The sequence below is a fragment of the Vigna umbellata genome, chromosome 7 (genome assembly GCF_029865625.1).
Source record: "Vigna umbellata cultivar VRB3 chromosome 7, Vumbellata_1.0, whole genome shotgun sequence".
Taxonomy (NCBI): Eukaryota; Viridiplantae; Streptophyta; class Magnoliopsida; order Fabales; family Fabaceae; genus Vigna; species Vigna umbellata.
In genome coordinates, this window is record NC_142171.1 from 47,186,067 (window position 1) to 47,209,717 (window position 23,651).

General features: G+C 30.8%; 1 protein-coding gene across 1 annotated transcript; it reads right to left on the reverse strand.

The window, feature by feature from the left end:
- Nucleotides 1-7,269: 7,269 nt before the first annotated feature.
- On the reverse strand, nt 7,270-13,381 carry LOC124829101 (protein CLAVATA3 INSENSITIVE RECEPTOR KINASE 1-like). The gene is made up of 11 exons (XM_088095468.1): nt 12,330-13,381; nt 11,717-11,849; nt 11,515-11,586; nt 11,182-11,325; nt 10,983-11,054; nt 10,775-10,834; nt 10,584-10,678; nt 10,348-10,494; nt 9,245-9,586; nt 8,467-8,858; nt 7,270-7,740 (listed from the first exon to the last, which is right to left on the reverse strand). Exons 1-11 carry the CDS (start codon nt 12,430-12,432, stop codon nt 7,429-7,431), a joined length of 1,872 nt encoding a protein of 623 aa, XP_087951594.1. The 5' UTR covers nt 12,433-13,381; the 3' UTR covers nt 7,270-7,428.
- Between the last annotated feature and the right edge of the window lie 10,270 nt (nt 13,382-23,651).

Here is a 23,651-nt window from a genome sequence, read left to right on the forward strand (position 1 = left end):
AGACCATTGCACCATTAACTTGACCTCAAACACCAAAAATAAATGTGAAAATGAGGTTGACTCAATTAAACTTGAATTAAAACTTGATGAGTTAAAATTTGATGAGTTAAAATTCTCTAGATTCAGTTCTAAATCTTAGGAAAATATCTCTCTAATTAGTAAAAAGATGTTGCTTTTTCAATCACCCTTTAATATATTATAATTATTATTATTGTAAAAACGCAAAATAAATACTAAATTGGTTTGGGAAAGTGAATTTGGGAGGTATAACTTGCCATGTTGAAACCTAACCCTAGGTAAAAAGTTTACACTTTTTTTGATGAAATTTATGATAAGTTGTGTTGTGTTCATCCAAAATGGTAAGTTGGAGGTGCATTAATGTAGAAAGAGGTTGAGATTTGAAGGGAGGGGTAGTTTGGTGAATGCATAGAGAAAAGGTATTTGTTTTGTTCTGTTTAGTTTGGTTTGGTTTGTTGTGCAAAGGGCAAACCAGGTATAAGAAATAACGGTCACGAACACGAAGTTGTGAGACGTGGCGTGACCGAAAGGGTGCAAAAAGTTGTGATGCGTAACGTAGCACCGACAAAGAGCATGAAATATGATGACGACACGTGGCAAATGTTGGACACAGGGTGTGGAGATTTATGGTTTGGAGATGGGTGCAGGAGCACACTAACATGGACGCACATGCCAACTTTATCCTTACAGTGAGCTTTTTGTCTTTCAGATAATCGATATTATTTTTAATAAATATACTATAATTATTATTATTAATTAAAATATAATTAAAAAAATTAAATTAAGTTCATTCTGTTAGACAATATGAATCTGCAAAAATTTATAATTTTAATGAAAATGTGAAAATATATTTAACGTTTTCGTGATTTTCGTAAGATTAGATTTGAATGAGTAGGAATAAATATCGGCGCATTTGAATAGCTAGCTACATTGAGAGAGAATTTGCAATTGGTATTTAATAAGATTCTTAACTGAATTATTTGATATTTTTCTTTAATTGCGTATTAAGTGAATTATAAGATTAGATTCTTTTTTATAGTGAGATGAATAAATTAATTTTCAAATAGGAGAAATATATTAATATATTAGTGGCATTCATTTCTTAGATTCTTCAAATTAAAGTTGGGTAAAATTAAATCAAGTCAGATTGAAGTTCTAAAAAAAATATTAATTAAATTTATGAAAACAAATAAATTTACATTTTATATATAATATATTGAAAAATAATAATTTAAAATTCATCTAAAATAATAAGTAATTTCAAGAACCGTGATGGATGATTATATAAAATAATTTATTTTAACTTTTATTGTAACATCATAACATCGTAATATAATAATCATCACACATTTAATATAAAAAACCAATTGAAGGAAGGATTATAAAATATAATTTACGATCATCTAAAATAATCATAAATTTAAAATTTTATATACAAATAGTTATATCAAAACTATATATAAAAATGTTCATCTCAACCACATAATAGAATCAAGCTAAGACATATAAAATCTACTACTACGGCAAAGGAGCATCAGAAACATCTTCATCAATAGCTTGCTCCACTAACATATTATTGTCCGCTGCTCACACCCATCAGATGATCATGCAAAAAGAAGAAAACAACAACACACAACATCATAACAAACAAAAGGGTAAGTTAGATAAACAAGGCAATTCCATATTTATATGGATGTAAGAAGACATTCCATTTTTCATTCTCTGATATAGGCATGTCAACCATGTTTGGAGCTCATGCTCTGACTCCACCTTCGACATACGGTATTGTGAGACCTTATGATAACTCGTTTTATTATATCAAAAGTCTCAATGAAATAGCATCCTCCTTTGGTGCGTATCAAGGAGATGAAGTTGAACAACATCATCAACCACAACCTTTAGAGGAAGAATCACCTAAACCTCTACGGGGAATGAGGAACCTAGCAAGGAACGAGCGATGATTGGGTTGTGGAACTCGACATCATTATGGGAAATGATTAGTCAATTATTAATTTTAATGTTCAATGTAGTTATATTTAGTCAATCAATGTTCTTACATGCACTCTGCCACAAAGACAAGACTTAACACCTTTATTGAGTAATCGTGCCAAAGCATATATTCGCTTTGAGTAAACTTAAATCTAACATGTACTCCAACATGCTTTAATCAATCAATGCTATGACATGCACTCTGCCACAAAGACAAGACTTAATACTGTTATTGGGTAACTGTGCCAAAACATATATTCGCTTTGTGTACACTTAAATCTGACATGTACTGTGACATGCTTTAATAATCAATGCTCTCATATGTACTCTACCAAAAGAAAAGAATTAACACTTTTATTGGGTAATCGTGCCAAAACATATCTTCGATTTGAATACACTTAAATCTAACATGTACTACGACATGCTTTAATCAATTAGTGCTCTCACATACATTCTACCGCAAAGACAAGATTTAACAACTTTATTAGGAAACTGTTCCAAAACATATCTTCGCTTTGAGTACACTTAAATCTCATATGTACTGCGACATGTTTTAATCAATCAATGCTCTCACATTCACTCTACCACAAAGACAAGACTTAAATCTAACTTGTATAGCGGCATGCTTTAATCAATCAATTCTCTCACATGCACTCTACCACAAAAACAAGAATGAACATCTTTATTAGGTAACCGTGCCAAAACATATATTCATTTTTTAGTATACTTAAATCTCACATATGTTGCGACATGATTTAATCAAGCAATGCTCTCACATGCACGCTACTACAAAGACAAGACATAACACTTTTATTGGGTAATCATGCCAAAACATATCTTCGCTTTTAGTACACTTAAATATGGCATGTACTGCAACATGTTTTAATCAATCAATGCTCTATCACATGTACTCTGCCATAAAGATAAAACTTAACACCTTTATTGGGTAATCGTGCCAAAACATATATTTGCTTTCAGTACACTTAAATTTGACATGTACTGTGAGATGCTTTAATTAATTAATGCTCTCACATGCACTTAATCGGACAGACCACACTTAAGTTTCACTATAAATAACAACAATTTAAACCAAATCTACCACAAATATTTATTGAATAATGCACCCAACACCTACAATTACTTTGAACACATCAACACATACACTTCTTTCAAATGGAAAACTTTGCCATCAGTCAAGCTATTCAAGTTCCTACTTCACTGTCTTATTTTCAAATGGTCAAATCATTAAGTCTGAAGATGGTTTGCAATTCCAAAGTCAAAATACAAAATTCTTTTGTATTCCATATAATTATACATTAAACCTCCTAAAGCAAAAAGTGTGTACAACTCTCAATTACCAACCACCACATCCATCAACAAGTGTTACTTTAGAAGACCCGTATTGAATGAAGAAGGATCCATTGTGTATGATGCTCCTCAAATATCAACTGATGGTGATGTTACACAAATGATTATTTGTAAGTCTAACTTTCCTATTAACACAATAATTGAATTGTTTGTTACGTTCACAAGGTCGAATGAAGAAATATTTTCTCTTCTAAACCCAACTCCATCACAGATAGCCCATATGGCTATGATTTATACTTCAGATTAGACACCCTTGTCACCTTGTCAGTCCTGCACAATTACACCTTCAATAAGCTTCTACAAAAAAATAACCTAAAGAATACATTATGAGGACCACACAATAGTAACTAAAATTGACTACCTTTATCCAGTGAGAGTAGTTAATAACAAACTCATCCATAACATGGTTCAAATCAAATCAAATAATGATATCACATAAATGATCAATCATGGGGAAAAAGTTCAACGTATAGATCCATTTGTGTATCATCCCATTCTTGGAAATATTTTGAATTGTTCATCCAAACAATAGATATACTTTCACCAACAATTAACGGACAATGAAAAGATATAAAATCTTGGAGTTATGTCAATTGGAAAGGTGGTGTAAGATTTAGACTACCACTCGTACCAATATTGTAACTTTTTTTATTTAATTCCATTTTCTTTGTATGTGAAAGTCTGTAATTGGTTGAATTGAATGAACAAATTTTTATTCACTTCTACATTTTCAATTTCGTTATTACATTATATCTAATTAAAAAATTATAAAACATGAACGAAATTAAAACAATATATATATATATATATATATATATATATATATATATATATATTATAAAAATATCATTTAAAAAATATTATAAATAATTGAAAAATATATATTAAACTATTAATCATATCATCTCTTAATTTTTATTCTCGTCTCCTATTTTTTAATAAATGAAAATAAAAAGAAATTGTTTCAAAAGTATAATTGACAAAATTTAAACATATAAAATACATATTCTCTCATTACAAAAATATATAATTTTTTCATTTTTTATTTTTTATATTTTAATAAAATTTAAAATAAAAATAAAAAAACCAGTTTAAAATTCGATTCTTTGGAAACTCAATTTCAATTAATGTTTTGGCCATTATTCACAAAAGTAAAAATAAAGGTCAGAATTTGACTATCCGATAACCACATAAAATCAAAAATGTACTATCCATATAAATATGGTACACAATATTATATAGGAAATTTTAAACAAAATATGTTAGGCATAAAAAAACAATCTTGTAAATCTACCAAATCACTCCTTTAAGCTGTGAAATCTATAAAAGGATTCATTGGTTTTTTATATTTTTGCACTTGCATGTGAGCCTGCACAATAAATGATAGAATGATTGGAGACGTATTATAATTATTATTATTATGAGTATTAGTATTATTAGTATCATTGTATATTATTATTAGTATTACTAGTAGCAGTGGTAGTATTATTTGATTAAATTTAGTAGTAATATTGGTATTATTTGATTTATTAGTTTAGTATTAATATTAGAATTATTATTATTATTATTAAATAAATATTAAAATAATAATCTTTATTTTTAATTAATTTATTCATAAAAAATCCTGTGATTAATTATTTAATTTTTTCATATGATCAAACTATTTATTTAAAAAAAATATTTTTAACAAATTATAACACTTAAATACAACTATTTAAATAAATTGTTTTTTCAAAAAATAATAATTACATTAGTTATTTAATACAAATATAAAATAAAATAAAATAACACAACGACACGGTCCAAAACTAGTTGATTTCAAAAACAGGTTACAACTGCTCAAATTAATGGTTATGCTAAAAAACTAATTGATTAATTTATTTAACATCATTTCCAAAAACCAGATTTTATAACATTAATAAATTAGAAACAAAAACTAATCGATTAAATGAGAAAATGTGATTTTCATACTGATTTAATCAATTAGATTTTAAACTTAATCGATTTAATATGAATAACTTCTTCTACTTAGTTTTTCTTTCAACTAATATAATCGATTAGATATTTATACTAATCAATTAATTGCGAATTATACATCCTGTTTCTAAGCTTTGATTGATAAAAAAGTACTTAACCATTTAAAAATAAGATTATTTTAAGTCATTATTAGTTCAATTGCTTAAAAGATTTATCTTTCAACACCAATAGGAGAAGGTTATTTAAGGTCTTTGACAATTTTAACTAAAAATATCTTTAAAATATAATTAACTCGATTGGAATCTTACATTAAAAACATATTTAAGTTTTATAATTAATGCAATATTCTGTTAAGAATAATGAGTTTATTAAAAAAAACATATATGCCAAAAAAGAATCGTACACGTGCCTCACATAAGGCCCAAACTGAAACACTAAATACTTAAAAGTTTTCTTTCCACACTCCTATTATTACTAACTGCACCGAATACTGGGAGAATATTCTCTCTCACTGTCTCTGCCATTATGCTCCCTTTATCTTTCAAGTTAATAAAGATTAGGAGTCTTACAAATACAAATACAACCCCTAACACACCATTTTTAAATCATTAATTAAGATTTATTAAACACAGAATAACATGAGATATTAATAAAATGAAGTGATTCTCACAAAATTCCAATTTTTAATAAATTTTATCAATACAGAAAGAATGTGTTTGAAATAGTATTGTAAGGTGAGTGAGAGATATGTTTAATACCATTAATTGGATCACAAAAAATATTTTTTTATTATAATAAAATAAAATCCCTTCTTCCCACCTCATATAACCTCATCTATAAGCCATCATTAATCCAATTCCCTTTACAATTATGGTGTTTGAGATTTGGATGATAGTTTCAAGTTAAGTGATAAGGTTCTATGGACATGTTTTACGTTGATGTGTTGTTTTATTGATTATGATAGTTTAGCAATGGATTGTGGGTTAGGTATTTATTTGAGTGTGGAAGTTGGTTTAGCACAAGGGAAGAAGATCATCACATCATGGTACGTCAATGCTCATGATTCATGATTGTGTTAGGTTCACATGTTTTATGATTATATTAAAAGGAGTTAATGCTTCAATAAAACTTTAATAAAACCAAATCCAAAGAATATATCCAACATGATTATGGGAGAAGATGGTGGTTACACAATTGTAATGCCAATATTGCCATTAAAGATAAGTTTCAAAAATTAAATTATATATTTATTGATTCTTATTGTATAACATTTCATTAATACAATAAATTGGAGACTTAAAATAGTAAATGGAAGGCTTAGATATCTTTTTAATTCATGATATATTGTGAAGTTTTGTTTTTAGACTCTTAACATATTTTTAATTTCTTTCAGTTTTATTTTTTTTCCCAAGCTTATTAAATTAATCTCATTCATAATTTCATAATTAATTTTTAATCAATAAAAAAATATATACAATAGTGGCAGAAAATACAATATGTAATATATATACTAAATATATATGTTACTATATCATATTTTAAAAATCAAAAACTCTTACAGTTATAGCAAAAACCAAAGGGAGATACACAATAAGACACTCTTGTCTACCTTCTGTTAATTCTGATGAACTTCAATAGTAAAAGGTAACACACAATTTATGTAAAAAGCCATGATTAACGTAACTAGAGTTGCTAATAACACTTTCAAACAATTAACATAAAAATGAACAAACTTATCACATATATTGTAATTTATAATTAATGTAAAATTGTTTTAAATCTATAATATATGACCTGTTTTATGATTCTTTCTTTTAAATTTGCTCATTCCAGAGCTTCCATACAGCGAGATGATGTTGAGTGCCACTAGATACAATTTTCTAACATTGATTAAAAAAATTTCTGAAGAAAGTAGAATGAACATTCCAAAAAGATACTTATACAAGACTTTCCTTTTTTTCTTTTTACAGATGAATACGAGCATTACATAGGTATTGACACTAATGAGAATGTCATTTTTAACGTTTAAACTACATGTTTTAAACAGGGAGCTATAGTGGAAAACCAAGATGCTTGTCACCTAGGGCCAGAAAGCTCCATGGCTTCAATTATGAGTGAAGATTCCTCTATTAAATCTGAATATCTTTGAGGCTCACAAGACCGAAACCTTGGTGTTTCAATCCTCTGTGAGGCCTCCCATCTCTCAGCCAAGCCATCCCCTTCCAACATCTTTAATACTTCTGACATCTTGGGGCGGTGTGAAGGATTGAACTGTGTGCACAAGAGTGCAACCTGAACCATTTCTTCTAACTCAATCAGATCAAAGTTTCCCTTTAGATCTTTGTCCACCATTTGACTTAATCTTCCATCCTGGTGGAGCTTCTTAACCTGAAAGTTGTTTCATTCACATTCAGCAGAAGAATGGTTATTTAAGACAAAAATTTATCTTTTTCACCCATTTACCAAGAACAAGAGAGAATAACTTTCAACTAAACTGGCCAATTCTTTTAGCATTTTTGTCAGCACCAATCAACCCTGATGAATATATTGGAGGTTTAATCCACCCTATTGAGGGTAAAGTTTATTTTTAGGATCATTGAATGTAGCAAAACTCTCACTGTTTTCTTCTTAATCCAGTTGCATTCATAGAACTTCAATTCAATAATACCATTAGTAAAGTTAAGCTAAAGAAATGTTGCTTTCTAATCAATACACATACACTTAAAAGGCTGGTTTGAAGCAGCTCAAAATGTAAGGTTTTTATTAAATAACATTTATATCATACCTTTTGTATTTATGATGTAGTAAATGTTTTCTTTCCTAATAAAGACATTTCACTTTTAGTTGCTTACAATCAGACCTGGTAAGTATTAATGTTAACCAAACTGTTTTATTACTACTAACTCCTATTTAGAGAAGTTATTCAAGTACTCTTTCCATTAAAATTTCTAGGAAGACAAGTTATGCATATAAGAAGAAAGTTGCTCCAAGTGCCAACAAATCATTCATTGTAAGTTGTGGGAATAAATACATTCTAAAACTTGTAAAAGAGTGATATGCTAAGTGAAGAAGAAAAGAAACGTTGAAAAGAGTGAAAGTGTGTGGAAAACGTACCCAATCAAGCATTACACCTTTCTGGTTCGCTGCTCGCCCAAAATCTAGAGCCTTGTGACCTGTGATCAGTTCAAGCAGCAAGATTCCAAACCCAAACACATCAGTCTTTTCTGATGATTGGCCAGTGGATAGATACTCTGGAGCAATGTGACCAACAGTGCCACGCACGGCAGTGGTCACATGGGAGTCTCTATGATCCAGAAGCTTGGCTAAACCAAAATCGCCAACAACAGCTTCAAAGTCTTCATCTAGCAATATGTTAGCTGCTTTCACATCACGGTGAATAATCTTAGGGTCACATTGTTCATGCAAGTAAACCAACCCTCTTGCTGTACCTAAAGCTATTCTCTTCCGCCTAGTCCAATCTAACGCCGGATGGCCATGGATATGATCTGGTACATAAATCCAAAACCAAAAACAAATAAGTTTAAAATGATCTTGTGGAATTGAATTATAATTATTACCCCTAATCATGAGCAGCTCATGAATATCTTAGCAAACCAACTAACTATAAGTAAGAGCTAAGAACAGAAAAAGGTAATAGGTTTTCTGTAACTGAATAGGAACTCGGCACAAAAAGGCTAGAGTGTATTAGTATTAACTAAAGTGGCCAGTTAACACAATCTAAATACCTACATACGGTAATCTGACTGTAAGATTCAAATGATCATATGACAGATTATTGTCAGTTGACATAAAACAGGCTGAACACAGTACGTCCAGCCAGTTATTAGTATACTGGTTAGGTAAACAACAGATTGTAAAGCTCAGATCTAACCTTTTAATCTAGAGGCTACACTTCCATTAGACATATATGGATAAACGAGGAGCCTTTCATGCTGAGTGCTGCAAAACCCCGAAAGCCTGAGAAGATTCCGGTGGACAGCCAAACTGATTGTCTCAACTTCTGTTTGAAATTGGATCTCACCACCGGCTGCATTGTAGTCCTTTAGCCTCTTAACAGCCACAACAGACCCATCATTTAGGCATGCCTTGTAGACTATTCCAAAGCCACCTCTTCCAAGAATGTTCTTTGAGTTGAAATGGTCTGTTGCAGTTCGAAGCTCTTTGAATGAAAACCTTTTTAAATGACCAAGACGCACCTCCGGATCATAATGTTCTGCCAAATAACAAACACACACAAGTGTCAATTGAACATCATTGAAAGAGAACGAAGTAAAAGCTCTTTCATACACAGTATTTTGGTATAGGAGCAGAACGTATGCTTATATCACATTAGGGAATGGATTTATAATGATACTGTTTTCAACTACAAAATGCACATAATATGCCAATGTTAACTTCCTTTCAAAGAAGGTGGTCCATATATGATTACACATTACATATACCACAAGTGGTACTGTTAACCATCAATTTTTTCTCTTCTAGAATAACCATTACAGAAGTTGCATAACACCAAATAAAATTTTCAACTAAGATTTCCAACAATTTCAAAGTTTAGAACAATGACAGCTGTTGTTCGTCATGTTTCAAAAGGTCACCATCGAGGTTTAGTCCCATTTCATTATATGCATAAGTCTTACAGCTGATTTAATGAGCTTAGAGTAGTTGGAAAATAATATAAACAATCTAGAAACAGTGCAACATGTTGAATGGTCAGAAACAGACAAAAGTTCTTTGGAAGCAACGTCGCTTAGTGTTAGGTAAAGGTGGGTCAATTAACTTTGCCAGTGTAACAAACATGAATTGAAGCGAGCATCTAAGATGTGAATTCCTTGAAAAAAATATCCTTAAACGATTGTGTGCTGTAACAGTGCGATGAGCAACCCATTTTTTGCAAATTTTCCATAAAGTTTACTGATAGAGAGCATAAGAGATAAAAAGAAAAAGAATTATAAAAAGAAAAATGAGAGTTCTAACCGTTAACATCAAAGAATATCTGCTGGTTGCGTCTATATCGCCACCAAACAAGAAACCCAACTATAATCACAATGACAAATGCAGCACCAAAGCTTGCACCGAAAGCAAGTGCCACGTGATGGCTTTTTTTACCAGAATCAGATTGGCCTAGAAAACCAAATCACCACATTAAGCACGCCATATTTTTATTCAAAGAAATAATAATGTGAAAGCAGAGTTCAATGATAGATTAACACCTCTTAGTGCATCTGGAGGGAAGGAAAGTGGCTCCGGTAAAACAGAAGAACAGTTGTTTGCTTTTGGACCACAAATTAAAGGGTTACCCACAATCCTGCAGTAAATAATTGAGCAAGAGATAAACTACACTGCCCTGTTTTAAACTTGAATACAGAAGAAAAAAAGACGAGCAAATTCGAAATGAACTAACTTTAATGTTCTTGCCGATATTCTAGGCAAGGAACCACTCAGATTGTTGTAGGAGAGGTCCCTGTACATATTCAAGTCATAAGAGTTAACATAACTGTCTTTTAGATAGAAATCAAAGCTTTGAATCTGCCCCTTGTTCTCTGAGCTAAAACTGAAATATGATTAAGCAAACAGAAAAATAATGGTGCAACAAGATGATAAAGACTTACACAAGGGTTAGACCTTCGATATTGCTAAGAGACTGAGGACAGGATCCCGTAAGGCTGTTATTGTTTAACCTCCTGGCGTGCAAGTAAAATAATTTACATTGAGTAAGAAACATAATTTCATTAGTCACTGCTAAAGCAAATGAATAACTCATAATCACTGCAATCAATAGGTTCTTCAGAAGTGCTTTTTGTAACTTACAAATAATTCAGGTTCTTGAGGCCTCCCAAAGAACTGGGTATCTCACCACTAAATGCATTATTGGAAAGATCAAGTGTGTGAAGCCTTTCCAAGTTTCCTATTGCAGCAGGAATCCTACCAGAAATGGCATTATTCTGAAGCAACCTGCATGTGTATAATTAATAAAGCATAGTTGTAATTTTTTCACTTATTCAGCTTATAATTCGGGGGAAGTATGATTTTGTGAAAGGATAGAGCTGATCAATAAGAACTAAAAGACACTGATGCCAAACTCAACCACCATACAAAGCGAAAGCAAGATATAAAGAATCTCAACAAAAATAGCAGACGTACACAGATTGCAAGTTAGTGAGGTTTCCAATTCCGGGAGATAGTGTACCAGACAAGTTCTGACTCGGAAATCCCCTGATAAGAGAAAAAGAAAATCCTTTAGTTGAAAATCAAACTAGCAAAAGTTGGATGGTTCACTCTCTAAACAACGCCTCTTGAAACTTCTTCATCACTCTAGAACCCACTTAAAGGCCAAGCAACTTACAATGCAGAAACGGAGCCATCAGAGGAACACGTAACCATTCTCCAGCTACATGGATCAACAGAACTAGAATCCCAATTTTCCAGAACGTTGTGAGGATCAGTCAAGTCACCCTTTATGGCCATCAGAGCTACAACTGTTGAAGGAACAAACAGAAGAGGGGATAAGAAGTTTCATCCGAAAATCCTCCTGTACCTCCAGCAAACAGATAAAAAGAACATTGATCGGCCAAGAAAATAAAATAAAATAGGAAACTGAAGACCCCACCCCAACACCCTAGGTATGGGGAAGAAGAAGAAGAAGAAAAAGAAGAAAAACCCTATTAAAAAAAGGAAGAAGAACCTCTCTGCTGCTATTTTGTCATAGATAGTTAGGTAGCACTTAAATTCTCAAGGAAAATGAAAACTGAAAAACCAAGACAGAAATAGCATCATTACATTACATCAACCTTAACCACCGAGCTACCGTGCCTACTAGTTTCCAGCACAATTAAATTGGTCAATATGCAAAACTTTTGTGCCTTAAATAATCAATTCACAAACCTTCACTTCACAAGTTTTACCAAAGATCTCAATGAACAAAACAAACAAAAAAAATTCCCAAGAAGAACATTAACCTTCATAGTTTATGCCAGATGGAGAAAGAGCAGCAGAAGAAATCTCCATCAACTGCAAAAGCAGCAACCCCAGTAGCCAGAAAACCAAACTACTAAGTTCCATACTCTAAAATTAGTTCCTCAACTGTGTCTCCCTCACACAACCACTGACCAGTGCTCCAAGCCACCATAATTAACAACAACTCTCCCCATTCCCACAAAGAAGGTCCAGTCTATATCACCTTATCCAAACAGAAAAAGCCAGTCTCTGGAATCAGATTCCCACACAAAGCAACCCCACCCTCACCAAAACAGCAACTTCCACTAGACCAAATTCAATGAACATCAAGCCAAAAAGAACCCAGATGCCAAAATTGTTTTTTTTTTCCTTTTTTGCCACCACAGACCAACTTGGCAACTAAAAATTTGAATCAGCCAAGAGGAGTGAGCACTGAGAACACCAAAAAGAGCAAAACTTTAATGGCGAAAAAAAGAAAAAAGAAAAACCCAAGTTCAAGGCTGAAGTTGTGAGATCCTTGAGATCTGTGAGCGTTGGGTTTGGGTTCTATGAGGTGTGGACAGCCCCCACAAATAATTCCATGTGAGTGTGTCGTTGTTGTTTCCCGGTGATAACACTACCATTATCTTCTTTCTTTTGCAGTTGCAGAAAATAAAAAGGAGGTGAGCATGGAGCACGCTCACAACCCAACCAAACAAAGAACCAAACAGAGGACAAAACAAAAGGCCAAGGTGGACACAAATGTAGATGCACAACTATACCCAGTGACCAAAAACTTTTCTCAGGAATAAAAGTAAATAAATGAACAAAAATTATTATAATGATGGAAAACTGGTTGGTGCATTTTTTAACTTTGAAAAAAAGGAGATTGTGGTGTGAAGGGATGTGTGGGATTGATGAGTGAGAGAGAGAGACATGAGAATTATGGGAATGGGATGTGGTGATGAAAAAGAAAATATGGTTGCAGGCAGGTAAGTTTTTTTGGACAGGTCACGTGGTTGGATTGTCTCCTCCTTTGTTTGCTTTTGGCTTGAAAATGTAACTTTTTCAGAATTCGGGAAAAACAAACATCAACCAACGAAACAAATCACATTCTGCAATCTGCAGCTCATGAACTAATGGTCCATTGTGCTACACTGTGCCTCTTTCTTTGCTTAGTAATGCAGGAACCCTTTCATTTAAACTCTGATTAAGTTAATTCAAATAGGATAACTTTATACTGTTTACTATATGTCTAACTTCTTGTTAATAACTAACCATAAATTTTATGTTAAATTTGTACAATAAATCGAGATATTGTTAAATTTTGTAAACAATTTTAGGTTTAAGTTTTATGGAAAGATGCAATTGCGAATCGATTTTACCTTATATAATAGTTTTACTTTAGAAATCATGAGTTAAAATAATTTAAATATTTTTTTATCTTTAAGAAATTATAAATTTAAAATAAGAACAAAAATTTCTAATTTTTGTAATACTTATTTACAATTTCATAAATGCTCCCTTTCAATTTTATATGTAAAAAACTAATGCAGAAAAAAATATTTTCCAAAAATTGCTTGCCACATTAATTTTCAAACAATAGTTATCAAATACATGTGTAAATAAAAAGATCACATGTTACATATGCTCAACTAGCAGAAACAATATGTTGCATGTATTGAACTAGAAACAAAAGTAATATCATAGATATTTATGTATCAGTTTTTTTTCATGATTAATATAGTAAATTGAATATTATATCAATTATTTTAGTAACTGATCTAGAATGTTTGGAGTTAATAGGACTGTATCTTCTCGCTTTTTTATCATTTTCCCACAATTATGTTTTTTCTCTTAGGTGATAATACGATCAAAGTAAGAATATTTATCCTGAAAAATAATTTAGAAAAATGGATGACAGATAATAATTTTTCTAGTTGGCTAGTTCTTCCTATGATGGACTAATATTCAAAATGTGTTTAATTTTTTACTTTTAAAGTTTTAAATATTTTCCAAAGTTAATTATTGATAAATATGTTTTCTTTAATACAAATTATAAATTAAATTATTATTGAAAATTTGGAAATAGAAGATGTTTTAATTACTTATTTAAACCAAATATTTTAAAAAAATATTACAAATAATTCAAACATCACATAATTTTCTAGAATTATTAAAATTTCTCATATCAACACAAAGTAATTGACTCAATCTCAAAAATATTTAAACATTTAAAAAAAATCTTGAATTAATACACAGCATCTCACATTCACAAAATTTATGAGATTTGTTTTGTTTAATTGAGTGATTAAACAAATTATGAAATTCAACATCATTGGTTCCAGTTTAAAGTTTTGTGTTTTGTGACGAGTCTTTCGTGATAAGAAGCATACATTAAAATTAGTTTATTATGTATCAACCAAGCCAAATTTGTAAGCAAGTACATACTCATTGGCTCCTTAAAGTTAAAAGGTAAAAATAGATAAACAAATAAGAAACTAAAATGCTTTTTTGGGTTTTATAATTTTTAACATGTTTATATATGATTTTTAATAAAAATACCCCCACTGTCAGAACTCTTAAATTCTATATTAGTGAAAGCCAAGGGTAGGTGCAAAGGATTTAAAATTCAAAAAGTGAAAAACAAGAGTGAACAGTGGAGTGGACGATCGGTTTTTAACGGTAATATATAAATCAAGTTTTCAGATTTTCGTGTCACTTTGTTGCATGCACCTTCTTCTCTAAAAGTTTTTGAGTTTCAGTTTTCTTCTTTCTCTCTAAACTTCGTCTCCTTGTCTCTACAAATTCTCCTCCTTCTCTCTACAAATTCTTACCTGAGTCCTCTTGGTGTCAAGGGCTTCACTTTGCACCGATCAAGTTGTTGTTTTGGAGTTGAAGTTTGTAGGAGGTTATAGAAGTTACTCGCGGCGTAGGCAATACTGTGAAAGCATAGGAGTTTTTTGGGTTTCGAGGTAAGGGAAACTTGTAATTTAATTATGATTCTTTGTTTTGAATGGTTGCATGTTTTAATGATGTTTGGTTTAATTATTTGGTTGATATGAACTATCGATGTTATTGTATGTTCGTTTGTATGTGTTGATGATCGATAAATGGTGTGAACTAGGTAGGATTAGAACTTGATCATGATTCTGCAGTATTTGTGCAGAATTCATTAATTGTCGTCAAGAGTCATTCGTGACCATTTGGTTTCTCTTGGTGTGTTCGGTCTTAACTGAATTCTCATTCTATGGAGAATTTTAGTTAATGACCGATCGGTCTTCTATTAGTATATTTGAAAATAAGTGTTCGGTCTTAGTATAGTTTTCTATTTCTACTTAGCAATTAGCCTAGTTAAGGTACTCAATATAATTTAAATCTTAGATACTATATTTATCCTCAGTTATAAATAAGTGTTTCGTAGTTGTGCGAACGAATCTATTTATTCATTTTATATAAGCTTAGTAATGCTCGGTCTTGTACTAGCACTCGGTCTCAGTAGTACTCGGTCTTGTACTAGCACTCGGTCTCAGTAGTACTCGGTCTTGTACTAGCACTCGGTCTCAATAGTGCTCAATCTTGTCCTAGCACTTGGTTTGTATTGGTGTTAGCTCTAAATTCTAAGTGTTCGGCCTAAGCTGATAGTGTTCGACCTAAGCCAATAATGACCGGTCTAAGGCAATAGTATTCGTTCTAACTCATAAGGGTTCGGTTTAAGATTTAAGTGCTCGGGTTTAATTGTAGTATTTGGTTGTTTTAGTGTTCGACTCTAAAATCGTGTTCGGCTCATGCTTGACTCTTGCTCTTTAAATGACCGCTTGGTCATGATCATATGGGTAGTGATTTTCCATCCAGTCCTGTTCATAAAGATTAATGGATATTTCTGTTCGGTCGTTCTCAAGGGTGGTGTTGTTTTACTGTTCGGTTTGAATTGTATAAATGAAGAAGTATGATGGCAATACAGTATGATGTGATTTGTGTTATATGGATATGAACAAGTGTTCCAAGGAGGAATATCTCATGGATGGTTATTGAATGGTAAAGTATGAATGTGATTATAGCTTAGCTAGCGTTTATCCTAATATTCTGTGATTACTCATTCTCAAGTAGAGAAGAGTAACTCATGCGTGAGAATGACAGGAGGTCTTAGTCCATAAGGTGAACTTGGACGAGGTATAACAGACTAACTTCGGGTGGCAGCTGTTGAGGACATCTCAGCTACTACACCATCCGGGTGCATAAACATCGTAGCTACATAATTCATACAGTCCGGACAGTCTGAGTAAAGGTAGTCGGTCATTGCATGTAAATTCCTGTCGGTTATTATATGAAATTGCATGTGTGATGATTTTATGCTATATGTGAATCTGTTCGATTTTTATGACTAATTAAATTACATAAGCTTATCCTACTATCCTATCTTGTATGTTGTCCGTTCGGTCATCCTTCCTGTTACAATGATCATCCCGTGGATGTGAGCAGAAGGGGATGAGGGTTTGCTGGAATAAGCTTTGGAAGGAGATAATATTGAAGATGTACCTTAGGACCGTTCGGTCAGTAGGATTAGTATTATTTTGTACTACCGTTCGGTTTAAATGTAGTTTTGGAACCGTTCAGCTTTTTCTTCTAATTTGTACTGGACTTTTTTTGTTATTGTAAAGTTCTAAACGCTCGACATTTTTAGTTTATCTAGAACACGTATTGTGAATCTTTTAACTGTCCTATTATATTTTTTGGATGTTACACTCACTAGTGTTATAAAAATATACTTCATATTTGAGATGTTACACTCACTTATGTACTAAAACTATACTTCATATCATATTCATCTAATTTTCATCTCTTTCCAAAATTAACTTTATTACTTTATAGAGTGAAAGGAGAAAGAAGGCAGTAACGTTTTTCTTTCTCTCTATAAGTGGACAAAAAGGGAAAGAGGAATCTTAATGTTTTATATAAAAATTAAAAGAAATTCATTTATCATATTTTATTATAGGTGTTATTGACATATATCTCTTATCTCTTTGTTTCTTTTACTTACTACACATTCAAACAAGAAGAAGGAAAACAAATTTTTTTCTTTCTTTTATTTCACTTCTACAATAAAAAAACTAAAACAACACATCTTATTTTTTTAATTTTGTTAAAAAATAAATTTAAAATTTAATTTAATTTTACAAAACTTTATTAAGTGGTTTAATTTCAAAAAGTTAATTTATAAAATAAAATATATATATATATATATATATTTTTAAAATTAATGTTATTTTTAATCAATATTAGATTTTATATATTTATTTAACTTTTTTTTCTAATTAAAATTACAATTACAAATACTCTTTTCCAAATAAAAAGGAACAATTATCCATACATGTATGATCAGAATTCAGATGACAGTTGCAGTGCAGGGGCTACACCTACACTACACGGTAATTTTTTTTTCTCGCCAATACGACAAAACAATGAAACATAACGTCAATGTTAACATGTTGTCCATGAACTGCTCACACTGTCTTTCAACAGGTTCAAAAATCTAAATCATTTTTATTTTTTACCAAAAATATATTTAGTAAGTTTTATATTCCTTGAAAATGAAATTTGTTTCAAACTTCATTTTAATTAGAAAATAAAAAATTGCTGTGCAGTTGCAATTAGTTTTAATCTAATTTTTAATTGAAATTTAAACATAAAGTGATGTGTATAAAGGGAAGAGAACTAACATGCGCCTGTGGTGGAGGCGCAGAAAAGGGAAAGGGAAGAGAAACACTGATTAAAAGGAACAGTATAAAGTGTGGTAATATTCTTTTGTTGGATAGCGTGGAATTGGAATCTCTACACTGCGTTTCCCGGGACACTCGTCTTCTGTTTTATTTTTTATTTTTTCATTTTCCACCTTTTTATCAGTACTTTATTTTAATGATAGAAAAATTAGTGACGGTAAAGGTTATTTAAAAAAAAATCTATTCATTAATGTCTTTGCTATACTTTTATATATTTGTGAAAAATAATTACAGATTTTTTTTATTGTATCATGCATACTTATTTTTTTTTTAATTTTAAATAAAATCATCAAATTTTAATAAAATGTACTACAAAACATAAGTTTCTAAATTTTATTTTAAAAAAAATAATTTTATAAATTTAAAAATTATGAAATATATAGTCATTTGGCATAAAATCAAAATTCGTCTCAAACTTTAATATATATTAATATCAAATTTTAAAAATAAATAAATATAATTCTTCTAACTTATTTATATTAATATCTTTTAACATATTAAATATATTTTAAGATTATATCTAAATTATTTATATTATTATAATATATTTAAGTTTAAATATTATTATAAAACACTGTTTAATAAATTCAAAAACATCAATGTCAATCCATTAAAAAATTATATCTATTAATTTTTAAATTTTAAAAAATACATAAAAAAATTTGGACAAAGTTTAATTTAAATATATGGATTAAAAACATATCTCGTTTAAACATAAACATACAAAATAATTTATTAATGATTATGTATATATGAAAGTATATATTATATGTACACATAGTAGTACACGTGTAACTAAGACTATAAATATTTGTTTGTCCCTTAAAAGAGGTAGCAATATAACACAGTCTGTTAGGAGCAAATGAGAAAAGGTACTTTTGTTAAGCACAGTCACCAGTGGCAGTAGTTTAATATTAATCTTGTTTTATAAACAAGAATTTTCATGTACTACTTCACTAATTTCGAAGTGATTAATTTATGAAATAAAATCCTAATTATTGAACTGCCCAATAGTTTATAAACCAACTCCAAGGGTATTTTTGTCGCATTGGGAAAGCTGAATATTCTTTATGCACTTACTATAATAAGTTACTCTTACTCTTAAGTACTTTTATTTTTAATTTCTTTACTTATCTTTAGTTTATACAAGTGGATTATGTTTCAAACAAGATCCTCAAACACCAATAGACCTTGGCTTTGGAAATTGAAAAGGCAAAAATTCCTAGTTTCATATTAAATGCTATTTCCCATGAACAACACAACACAACAATCATAAATGAGGAAATCTGACCAATCATACTCACACTACATTTATTACATAGTTACATCACTCCATATTACTTTTTTCTCTTTTTATATATACTAACTATTTTCTCATCCTTTTAATTGCTATTTTTTATATTATTTAAAAATAATTTCAGTATTATTTTAAGCTTCAATGTATCATATTCTTTCACCAACTTTAAATTAAATATATTTTCTTGTTACCATTGTAAAGATCCACTCCCAACTCCAGCATTTCCCTTCTTTATTAATTGAATTATAACATGAATATCTTTTGTGTTGGATTCAATTGAATGCCACAGCAACATTCTAAGTACATTCCATGTTTATATATATAAATATATGAACACGAATGAGTTCTTTAAAAACTATAGTATCTAATTTTTAATATGGAGATTCTTACTTTCTTTACTCTTTTTAACAATTAGACATTTATGTTATTCTTTCTGTTTTAAAAAGTGCATTCCACACTACTTTTGCAACTAGTACAACCTTTTTTTGCCTCAACCATCTTAAATTTTTCTTCTTTTTGTTTTCGTATTTATTTCCAAATAAAAATTTTATTTTTTTTAAATATAAAAGTAAAAATCATTTTATACTACAATTATAGTCATTATCAATCTGAATTACAATTTATGTTTTCAGATATTTACTTATTACAAACTTTATTTTTGATATGTTGATTTAATATGTTTTAAAATGTTAAAATCAATGTAATCTAGAGACAAAATAGAAAAAACTAGTAGATAATCAAATTGAAAAAGGTTTGTAAGAAAAAGTCTTTCATATTGTCTATAAAATTAAAATAATATTACCTATTTGATCATAAAGTTTTGCTATTTATAGTTCTTGTGAGTTCTCCAAATTTCTTCCTAATAAGTCTAGGGTTGAGTTGGATCCCTCTTAATGGACCGTTGCAATTATTGGCCCATCACAATTATAATTATTATTAGTTTAACATTTAAGAACTATGGTGTGGATAAAATTTTAGAATTTAATTAATGAGATTCATTCATCTTCAATCTTCAATAAAAGAAAAAAGGAGTTCCCGTCAAACAAAAGGCAAATCTCAAATGTCGGAACTCAATCATTGAATCATCACGTGGACCCCACCTCCATCATTTCCATCATTCCCTTCACTTAACTCATCTATACAAATTTCCAATTGCCTCAATATATATAATTTTCTTCCTCTAAATACTTAAGTAACTTTTCATATTTTTAATTAATGGGTAATTATTCAGATAAGTGGCGTTTAGATTTCAGATTTCTTTAAATCAAAATATATTCTTCACTAATTAAACTAAAAGCTTACGATTTCTCAGCCCCTCTTGTAGAGGAATGTTAAATGCAACGTAACATAATTTTATTCTTAATATTATGCAAGTTCCATTAGGCAGCTTCCAATAAAATTATTTTACTTTAAAATAAAAATGTTGAAAAGCAAAAGTTGAGTGCAAAGATAGGAAAAATAATATAGAAAAAGTAGAAATGGGAGGAAAGTTTGGGTTTAGATTAGGGTTATCTCTTCATGATTAGGGGTAGTAAAAAGGGAGGGACAAAGAACCTGCCCTTCTTGCCCATGGTTTCACTCTGGCCCATTGCTACCCCAATTTGATTCCTCACACTCTTAGGTTTTCATTTTTTTTATTATTTTCTTAAAAAAAAAGTTTTATTTTTTCAATTTACTTTGTAAAACTTTGATGATCATTGTTTTGGGTACATGATTTGTTGAACATAAAAGTTATGAAAGGAAGAGAGAGTTTGGTGCTTGATTGCAGAGCTACTCCCACAAGAAAAATGTTGATTTGGTACTTTTTTCACAAGTTGTGGGCAATTATAGGAGGCTGAGAACAATGGTGGAAGAGCATCACATTGACTCTTGTTCAATAGAATGAACTTCAAAAAGCACTTTTCAAGCTTTTTCAAAAAGAAATTAGGAACCGTACTTTTCTACAAGTACACTTTATAAAAGTTTCTTTATTTCATTTTTGTTTTCAAGTTATTTACAACGTAATTGAGGACGGGACAGTATGCCATAAAATAAGGAATATTATTATTCAAATACATTATTAATTCAGTTTTAAATTTCGTATAAATTTTACTACTTTTTTAATTGAATTTTGGTTCAAATTTTTAATTTATTAAATTTTTTAGATTTTTTATTTTTTAATTAAGTATTTCTCATTTTTTTACTAATTAGTTGGTATGATTGTTGTACTTTTTTTCTCGTCTTATTTTTTTTCACTTATTAAGAAACGTAAGTTATATAATTAGTACTTATAGAGATTTTCATACAACATATAAATATACATTTATTTATGTGATTTATGTTATGTGTTTGTTATTATGCATGTATACTAATTTTTTTTATTAAATATAAAGTTGGATACTTAATAATTTTACTTTGTATAATGTAACATCCCAAAAATACAGCCAGAAACTATATAATTAGAATAATCACGTTTCATAATAATTCAGTACAGTTTTTCAACTAAAAGAACGAACGCGCAAGGACGCACGTCCTTACAGTAGAGTTACAAATTAAAGCCGCACATAAGCGGAAACTGACCGAACGATTTACACAAGAAAATACCGAACGGTCGAACATAACCAAAATAAAAGCATAAGGTGGTCGAACGACCACTCTATCAAACACCTACACTACTAGCCGAACGTTTCACTGTTCGGTCTTCACCTCAACTTCTACCAAATTCTCTTCTTCCAGCGCATCTTCCAGCCCCTCGTCTCCCTCTGCTCACATCCACACGGATGATCATTGCAACGACAGGACGAACGTACAAAACAAGACAACACAAGGAATACGCAGGGTAAGCTTATGTAATTTAATTCACACATCAACATATAATTTAAACATTTCAACAACACAAGTATAGTTCAACATATATATATATATAATGATACGAAAACTATCACTAGACGGACCGTCCGGACTGTATGAATCTGTGTAGCTACAGGCGTTCTTGCACCCGGGTGATGTAGTAACTAGGATACACTCAACAGCTGTCACACGAGGTTAGCCCTATCCAAAGTACCCCTAAGGACTAGGACCTCCTGCCGTTCCCACACATGACCTACCCCCTCTACGTGAGGACGAGTACTCACGGAACATCAGGATGAACTGCCAGCATTAGCATAACCACAATCATACTTTACCAAATCCCAATATTTAATACATGAGTCATTCCTCCCTGGAACGCTCGTTCAAAAACCACAACCGTTTATTCATCTCATATATTGTTCATCCTTTATAATTTTCCACTTTATTATCAATTTCATCATCAGTTACAAGGACATAAAATAACGAACGTTCAGCCCTCTTCAGAACGAGGACGAACGATAAGGAAGAGATCGATGATTCTCCCGTTCAGAACAGAATAAGACGAAGAGAGTTACTTTTGGATTTACGAAATGAACCGAGTAGACAAGTGCAATATGTGACGAACGGTATCTACCACGTGAGTCAGTTAAATGAACTGACTCTCTTGAGTTCAACCAATACTTAAGGAATAATTCAAGTATGGAGGCCTTAGGCCGGATCCAATGCAAGAAGAATAATCAAGATGTTAAGGAATTATATTCAGAATAGTTCACATACGGAAATCCAATGCCAGTAAATGACTGAACATGGTAAAGGAAAATATTACTGAAGTTGGACGAACGCTATTTCGAGAAGCTTGATAATTAAAGACAAGTATGAGTGTTCAGTATAAGACCGAACACTAATTAGTACGGACGCTAGGTGTAAGACCGAGCGCCACTTATTACGAGCGCTAGGTATAAGACCGAGCACTACTAGTCTTTAAGTATGAGGGTATATATATATATATGTATCACTGTATTTCGGATATCAGGGTACAACTATGCTGAGCCGAACGCTCAAACATAGTATTTTAACACAAGGACGCTCGTCCTCAACTAAAGTTTTATCCAGATGAAGGAATCGACATTTCAACTATGTTACAAGGGAAAACCGAACGGTCAATGACCGTTCAGTAACGAACGTATATTATCATGGGAATAGTTTATTTTCAAATCCATTTACATTTCAGTTCTTTTCTCATCATACAACTTCATAATTCCATCCGTTCATATTATGATACATTTCATATTCCTCATCATGCATTATTCTCATCAAACATCATGCATTATTCTCATGCAGTCAAATAATCGAACGTTCATACAAAACACATCATACGAATTAAATCAAATAAGCTTCCCTTACCTCTAGTGTGAACGAACGTCCTACAGACCGCAACT

Coding starts and splice junctions, on each gene's coding strand:
- LOC124829101 (XM_088095468.1), bottom strand. CDS start 12,432: ATGGAACTTAGTAGTTTGGTTTTCTGGCTACTGGGGTTGCTGCTTTTG. Junction 11,850..12,329: donor ATCTGGCATAAACTATGAAG/GTTAATGTTCTT, acceptor TTCCTTCAACAG/TTGTAGCTCTGATGGCCATA. Junction 10,495..10,583: donor CCCTCCAGATGCACTAAGAG/GTGTTAATCTAT, acceptor TTGGTTTTCTAG/GCCAATCTGATTCTGGTAAA.